General features: G+C 49.3%; 1 protein-coding gene and 1 pseudogene across 1 annotated transcript in view; both read left to right on the forward strand.

Moving 5' to 3' along the window:
* The window catches only part of CFAP77 (cilia and flagella associated protein 77), a 58,786-nt gene extending 50,395 nt beyond the window's left edge, over positions 1 to 8,391 (forward strand). Inside the window, exon 6 of the mRNA XM_066610871.1 lies at positions 8,249 to 8,391. Within this exon, the coding sequence (XP_066466968.1) occupies positions 8,249 to 8,371 (123 nt within the window). The 3' untranslated portion in view covers positions 8,372 to 8,391. The remainder of the gene's footprint in view (positions 1 to 8,248) is intronic.
* LOC136635742 (5S ribosomal RNA) lies at positions 4,156 to 4,272 on the forward strand (annotated as a pseudogene).
* Positions 8,392 to 8,630: the final 239 nt, after the last annotated feature.

Raw genomic sequence — 8,630 nt, forward strand, 5'->3', positions numbered from 1 at the left:
TTAAGGAATCGCCCACTGTATCCATTTTTTGCAGAACAATTCCGGGCTCCAAATTTGATACCCACTGGGGACTTAATACAAGCTCACAGCCTGATCCTTTCTTAAAAACAAACAGCTGAGATTGGAGCACGTAGACGTCTTCATCCCATGCGCCGTGTGTTGCCTCATTTTTCTTGGAAGGGGGGAGGTGTGATATTTTAGAATTCAACTGACAGGAACAACTCAGGTTTCAAACTGTTGTCATGTCAGGCAATGAAAGCATGTGTTCCCCCCCCCCCCCCGTTAAATAATCAGGGCTTGAAAGTGTTATCACACAGTGGGCTAGTTGAGATTTCGCATGCTCGTTTTTGAATGTCGTGTTTGTTCCGTTAAAATCAACCGCAGAAGTGTGGCGCGTGGGACTCTAGCAGACGGGGTGTCAGGCACAATGGTGGCGTAAATCTCTGAGCTGTTGCCATTGGCACTGGGGGTGGGGTTCAGTGGTCGATCTAGCAGCTGTGTAGCTAAGAGATCTGGCATGTGGCTGGGCACAAAATTTTTTAACTTATGTCTTGGGGTGCTAAACACACCCCTCATGGAGCCAGATGCTCAGACAACACCCTGGGCGCATCTGGGAGGTGGTTTGAGATGCAGAGAGGCCACGGCTGGCCTCCTCAGAAGGCCTCCCAGAGGCCTTAGAAAGGCACTTTCAGTTGTCGCAAAAAACTGGGCATGCCTTTCCAAAGCTTCCAGGAGACCTTCTGAGGCCTTCCCAAGCTCAGAAGGCCACTTTCTTTTGCCTTGAGTCTGCCATCAAGGATGCAAGTTGGCACCCCCTCATGCTGTGCTACCTGGGAGAATGGACCCCTGCCCACCCTCAGCTACGCCACTGCAGTCTAGTCAGGTGGGTGTGGAAACGTACAGTGTTCAAAAGTGACCTAATATTGCCACAGCATTGAACTACACACCTGCACACACACACACATTGATGATAGATCTGTACCTCAGTGGAAAAACATCTGCTTTGCATGTAGGAAGCCTTAGGTTCAGTCATTGACAGGATCACCCGATAGAGCCCTTCTCTGCCTGAAACCCCGAAAAGAGGTTGCCCATCAGAGTAGACAACACTAGTCTAGTTAGACCAGTTGTCTGACTCCGTTCACAGCACAGCTGCCTTAAAGGCTCCGCAGCAGTAACTACAATTGGCTCCCACCCATTTCAGTGGATTAACGCTCTGGTGAAATCCTGCAGCCTGAGTAGCAAAATCAGGGCTTCCTCAGTGCAACTCTTGTGAAGTTACCAGCCTCTTCCTCTCAGTCTTGGACTCCCCCATCTGCTGTACTGGGGATAAAATCTACTTGTAAGTCCTACTGTGTTCAATGGGGAACTTACTCCCAGGAAACTGTGGATAGGATTGCAGCCTTAGAGTCATAGAACATGTTTGGAAGGCTACTGGAGGTCATCTAGTTCAACCCCCCTACTCCGTGTGGCCAAATGCTATAGCACCCCTAACCACCCCTCACAGGTGGCCATCCACGCTCCTGGAAAACCTCTAACGCAGGAGGGCCCACAACTGCACAAGGCAGATTGTTCAGTCTGAACAGCTCTTACCATTAGAAAATTCTTCCTAACGTCTTGCCAAAATCTATTTCCCTGCCCTTTCAACCCATTGATTCCAGTCCTGTCCTCAGCAGCCACAGAGAACGTTCTCTCCTTCAGATATCTGAAGACAACCACCACAGGATGTGGTGATGCTGGCTTGGCCTAGGTGCCTTCAAAAGGGGATTGGACAGATTAATGGAGGAAATGCCTATCACAGGTTATGAGCCTCGATGGGCGTATGCAATCTCTCTGGATTTAGAAGCAGGCTCTATCTGACATGCCAGGTGCAAGGGACTGTTACCCTGCACATGCCTGATCATGTCTGATCTCAGAAGCTAAGCAGGGTCAGGCCTGGTTAGTACTTGGATGGGAGGACCGCCTGGGAGTACCGGGTGCTGTAGGCTTATACCATGATCTGGGGAAGCTAAGCAGGGTCAGGCCTGGTTAGTACTTGGATGGGAGACCGCCTGGGAATACTGGGTGCTGTAGGCTTATACCATGATCTGGGAAGCTAAGCAGGGTCAGGCCTGGTTAGTACTTGGATGGGAGACCGCCTGCAATACCAGGTGCTGAAGGCTTATACCATAGTCTTTCGAGACTGAAAGTTGCCAACCAGGTGCAAGGGATTGGCCACACGATGTAGGAGTCCTGCATCTGGTAGGCCACTGTGAGATCCAGGAAGTTGGACTGGACGGGCCTTTGGGCCTGATCCAGCAGGGCTTATGTCTGTTCCCCCCCCCAATACCTGCTTCTGCTCCGTGTAACTTGTCACTGCATTTGTTGACAACCCTATCGAAAAAACAGCCCTCCATATGACGGAGACTGATCTTTCACTCCCAGACAGTTTATGAAAGAGAAGGGGAAAAATTTGGGCTGGGGGGGGGGGGGTTAGAAAGCAGGGAACCCATCAGTACCAGGGCTTGGAAGAAAGGCATCGGCAACAGCCCCCATCCGCTGATGAGGCACCTCACCTGGGCCCCTAGCGCAACTCCTCCAATTAAATCAAAATGGTTTGTTTTTAATGGTCTTTTACACTGACAAGTGGGGCTATCATTCCGGGCCTCGCTAGCTGTCAGGGAGCCGAGGCAAATTCTCCGCTGATAATGCCCAATGGTTCCAATTAGAGCCGAGGCCGCTCCTGGTGCGCTAACGATTCCCCAGCCTCCCCCAGGCCCCTTCGGCGCTGGCTGTTTCGTCTTTGCCTCCACCTCCTCCGCCGCAAATTACTGACACAAAACGGAGGCGCCCCGGCATCTCCTCACCACGCCAGGCCGGGGGCCTGTAGGGCTTAATGAGGCGATGGAAGTTTGCCGCGGCTCCTCCGCTAAATTCTTTTCTTGTCTGACAGCTGCTCGAGTGTTGACCTTATAAAAGATTAGTGTTTCTCATTATTTTCTGCCAAAGCTTCCGCGAGTGATGGCTTTCCACAGATATATCATTTGCATCCGGGTGTGTGCCGTATATGGAAATGGACTATAGGGGTGCAAGGCGTACACTTGCCTGTGTAGTGCGTGTGTCTGTGCAGGTAGTTTATCTCCACTGCCAAAAAGAAAAGTAGAAGGACCGCCTATGGGGCAACAACTTGGTTTCCTTCTCAAAGCAAGGTTTTGCTAGCTGAAATTCCTGCTGGGCATCCGAACAGATGGGTTTACTGGAGAAGGAACCAGGGATGCATGGAGACTCGAGTTGAGTCCCAAATCTCCGCCTCCCCCTTGACTCAAGTGGCCCATGAGTCACAACGGAGGCTATCGTGATTCGTCCAGAGCTGTCTTTAGAGTCATTTTGACTCGAGTCCTTTGAAAATAAAGTTAAGCCCCAGAAAGAGCGGGGGGGGGGGGAGGAACATGCAAGCACATACACACACAAAACAGAGTCGCAAGCACACACAAAAGAGCGTCTTGACTCAAGTCTATTTGAGTCCTTTCATTTTTAGGGTAAACCCCCCAAGTCCAAGTCAATGCCCAAGTTGTTGACATGCAGGACGCGAGTCTGTATGAATTGTGAGAAAAATGAGTGTTTTCGCAACTTGAGTCCGAATCAACTGACGTTGGCGTGTTGCCTCGTGCTGAGAGGTCGTGGGCTGGCCCCACTGCACAGACTTGAGAGCCAAGAGGTAGAAGCCCCCAGGTCTAGTCTGGATCAATAAGGGCATTCAGGAAAAAGTGGGTGGTGCACCTTAGCCCATACCACTTCAGAAAAGGGGGAAATCGCTTTTGAATGCTCTCCCCCACATCAGGAGACGGGAAGGTGTCTTCTACCAACTCAGACCGAGCTCACAGTTGACAGCAGCGCTGTAGGGTTTCACGGAGGTCAGCACTGACTGGCAGTGGCTCTCCAGGGTTTCAGGCAGAAATCTTTCTCAGTCCTGACCTGGAGATGCTGCCAGGGGCTGAAGCCGGGCCCTTCTGCATGCAAAGGGGGTGCTTGGGGATGGTGCAAAGCTTGGCCTCTCTCCACTCTGTCCATGCCCTTCATCAACTCCAAAGCATGTCTACCGCCAAGCTGCAGAGGTAGGAGGAGAGCCCTGGAGGTCCCCTTCATAGTATTACAGTTTCCAGAATTCCCTGGAATGGCCACTACAACTGTTACCCTGCACATGCCCAATCTCGTCAGATCTTGGAAGCTAAGCAGGGTCAGGCCTGGTTAGTACTTGGATGGGAGACCGCCTGGGAATACCGGGTGCTGTAGGCTTATACCATGATCTGGGAAGCTAAGCAGAGTCAGGCCTGGTTAGTACTTGGATGGGAGACCGCCTGGGAATACCGGGTGCTGTAGGCTTCTACCATGATCTCGGAAGCTAAGCAGGGTCAGGCCTGGTTAGTAATTGGTGGGAGACTGCCTGGGAATACTGGGTGCTGTAGGCTTATACCATGATCTCGGAAGCTAAGCAGGGTCAGGCCTGGTTAGTACTTGGATGGGAGACCGCCTGGGAATACCGGGTGCTGTAGGCTTAGACCAGAGTCTTTTGAGACTGAAGGTTGCCAACCATCTCCCTATACTGAACACTATCTCCCGATCTTGTCTGATATCGGAAGCTAAGCAGGCTCAGGCCTGGTTAGTACTTGGATGAGAGACCGCCTGGGAATACTGGGTGCTGTAGGCTTATACCATAGTCTTTCGAGACTGAAGGTTGCCAACCACCACCACCACTACAATGGCAATGCTGATCTGCCCCAAACGTAGAAACTATATACAGTATATTACCTATGAATGAGAGGTGCCACAGCTGGGCTTGCGCTCTTTTACAATACGCTGTGATGGCCTGTTCTGGTGCCTCTCAAACGGGGAGTCCTGCAGAGTCAGTGCCCCACTTGCCCCACAGAGTGTCATTTTGGCAGCCCAGCACAGAGCTTCGAAGGACGACAAGGAGAAATGAGGGTTAGTTGGTCTTAATGCAGACTTATGTCACCTTTCTCCATTCAGAAGGATGCACCTCTGACCTCCAGCCGCCCTGGTCATGGCCGTAATGACTGATCAGGGATTAATCCATACTTCTCCAGAACCCCTTATAATTAGAGAAGGACTCATTTTTCTTTTTCTTTTTTCTTTTAAAAATCCTGTCTGGTTTTTGCCATTTTGCCTCTCGATAACTAGACATGTTTATGCCCAGGTCACACATTCAACTCCCAGGAAACAGACCAGAAACATTCAAAATACTCATCTGGGAGACCTCATATATGAAGTTCCCGAAATGGGAATTCCTTCTGTACTGGAGACCGACCCCTGTGAAAAGTCATTCATAAAGTCAGGGATGTGTTGAGAACCATTGTGGGCAGCTTGCCTCAGGGAGCAGCTTATGTGGGGTGGGGGAGAGAATGGGGCCAGCCTTAGGTGCTGTGAGGCCCAATTGGAAACATTTTTTGTGGGGTCCCCAGGCTCACAGCCAAGGTCTGCAGAACTTTAGAAATACCAATAAAATTTATTATAGACTTTCTATCTCTAGGGTAGAGTGAGAAGCCATCAAAATGTGTGCTTTAAAAATGCATGTGAGTTAATGGACGAAATGGATCTAGGTACATTTTAAAAGAAAATTGCACACAAGATGAGAGTAGATTACCCTGTCATAGGGACCCCCTTAGGTGTGGGGCTCAATTGAGAGCAATTGGTCCAATTGGCTTTGAGCCAGCCATGGGGCCAAGGCAGTCACTTCCCTACTGCAGCCACTGTGCCTGCAATGGCACACTGCTACCTGTCCCGGTGGCATGCTCTAGAAGTGCCCACCTGCCACATAAGAACATAAGAACAGCCCCACTGGATCAGGCCATAGGCCCATCTAGTCCAGCTTCCTGTATCTCACAGCGGCCCACCAAATGCCCCAGGGAGCACACCAGATAACAAGAGACCTGCATCCTGGTGCCCTCCCTTGCATCTGGCATTCTGACATAGCCCATTTCTAAAACCAGGAGGTTGCACATGCACATCATGGCTACCGACCACATCACCACTACTTCTGTAAAAGGAAAAGCAAGTGGTGGGCTAGAGCACTGGTGCCAGTGCTGCCTATATCTTAACCCCCTTCCCAGGCCCAATTCTGCAGCATGAGTCAGTGTGAACCTATGGCAGCAAAATCGCTGTCATAAGTCTGAGTAGACCCACCTGCATCATGAAGGTTTACTCCAGGTAAAAGAACAATTCTTCCCTTACTAGAGGAGACCTCCTGGTCTGGCCCCACACCGTAGGATGCAGTGGTTGCCATTTTGGCACTGTCGCATCAATGGGTGGCAGAGGAGACAGGATTGGGCCCTCAGTTTGGAAATGTCTGTTCTACAAGCCACACTTAATATATCATTAATCGTGTCTGTTGAGTTTAGTGGGAGTCAGGGGAGATCTGCCCCACTTCTATCATCCCCTCAGCTAAACACACACACACACACACACACACACACACACACACACACACACACACACACACACACACACAAAGCCTGCTTAGACAGAAGCCTAATTATGGATTTAGACATCTAACTTGGAAAATGCCAACTGATCTGTTCTAATGAGATTTGAGGACTTAATACCTAGATGTCCACAATTATCTTTGCAGCTGGAGATTTATCTGCCAATCAGAAAATTAGCCTTTTGGTATCATTAAAGTCGTTCATTAAACCTTGATAACGGCAGGATAAGGTTCCCAAAGTGGACGGGCACAAAGGAACTTATCGGCTGTTCCCAAAGGACAGGAAGCCTCACAGGGGGGAAGCTGAATATTGAGAACAGCGCGCCATGTTTTGAGACCAGCCAGTGAGACCAGGATGTGGAGCTGTGCAAAATAGAATGAAATTTTGGAGAAAAAAAAAATGTAAATCCTACCATCAGGAGTATTCAGGGTGCCTTAAACATGGGTGGAATCTCTACAGATGTGATTGATGTTAAATCAATCAACTGGTTAGGTTAATTTAAAAAAAAACAACTTTCAATCAATAATTAGTATTGAAAGCCCAGGGCAGTGATTTTTGACCTTTTCATCTCCTGGCATACTGACAAGGTGGTAAAATTATGTAGGGTGATCAGATACAATGGAGGATACTGCCTATATCTTTAACCACTGTATAGAAGAGGGAATTATGGCAGGGTCAGCTCAACATGGGTTTAAAAAGCTGCACCTGCCAAGATTCCCTGTGTACAATGGTAAAAAGGTATAAGCACTGTGTCCTTCTATTGAATCTGGTCACCCTGACCATGAGTTTTTAAAGAAAAAAAACAAGTATTATGATATAGAAATAACAAACAAAATGCATTTAGTGCAAGCTTCAATGGAATAACACACCCAATCTGGACAACAGCCGACTAAAGAACGACACAGGTTCCTCCCTCCCTCCAACTCCCCCAATGGCCCTACAAATCAATGACCCTCCCCTAAACTCCTGCGGCACACCTGTGGACCAACCATGGCACAGTGGTTGAAAATCGCTGGTCTATGTAGCCCAACTTAGGAATACCTGTAAGAATAGATAGAGAGGTCTGTGGCTTTGCATGCAAAAGGTCTAAGTATTTCCAGGCTGGGAAAGAATTTGGTGTGGCACCCGAGAAAGCTGCTGCCTGCCTGTGTCAAAAAACCTGGAAGGGTATTCAGCGTTGAAAATAGGGACCTAGATGGAGCAAGGGTGCAACTTGTAGAAGGAAGTCCCATGTGTACCACCTGATTCTGTTCTGTGCAGCCACAGACTCAGGTAGATTATATCATTCTGTATCATGGGTCAGACCTTTGATAAGCTGAACTGCTCAAGGAGCTGTCCAGAAGGAGGTGGTTCTGAAACCCTAGGAGAGCTGGCTGGAAGGGGAAGGGACTGAAGCGTCAGGTTACCTGTCCGAGATTGAGGTCCCAATTAGAACACGGGGCAGGAGGAGACACCATCAGAAGAGCCACGCTGGACCTACCAAGGACCTACTTAGAATATTGGCCCAAAGGCCTATCTCAGCGGTTCTCAGCCTTTTTTCACTTCACAGCACACTGACAAGGTGCTAAAATTGTCAAGGCACATCCGTTTCTCAAGGGGTTTCTTCATTTCAAAAATGAAAGCAATCAAATGCTGGTTTATGAAGACCAGGTTGCTCTTCAACCAAGCCTGCTGGGACTGTAATCTGTGCCAATAAGGCCTTCTGTTCGTTCCTAGCAGTCCAATGGCCTTTTCTGTTCACCATCACAGCATGTCTCTCTTCTTCCTCCTAGGCTATTCCGCACCTCTCTACCTTCCCAGACCGAGAAGCTTATAAAAGGGCCCTTGAGGTCTTCCGTTCAGAATTCCCAGTCAGGTGCGGCCCCCTTCACCAGGGCATTTATACTGCTACTTAAGCTTGGAGACGCTGGAAAGAATGACGACAGCGGTTCCGTGTGCAGTGAGCCTTCGGCAATGATGCTTCACTACAATGTACACAGTCATGTTTCCAGTTTGGGGGAAGCTCCAGTCATTGCATTATTGATTAAACCATGGTTCACCAAACACTTTGGCTCTGTAGTTTGTCTTTTCCGCATTGTCCGAACTGGGCCTAGCACCAGTGCCGTCGCTGGGTGTCATAGAGCAAGTTTATGGCACCCTGTGAGGAGCCAGCAC

Source organism: Tiliqua scincoides, chromosome 16 (genome assembly GCF_035046505.1).
Source record: "Tiliqua scincoides isolate rTilSci1 chromosome 16, rTilSci1.hap2, whole genome shotgun sequence".
Lineage (NCBI taxonomy): Eukaryota > Metazoa > Chordata > Lepidosauria > Squamata > Scincidae > Tiliqua > Tiliqua scincoides.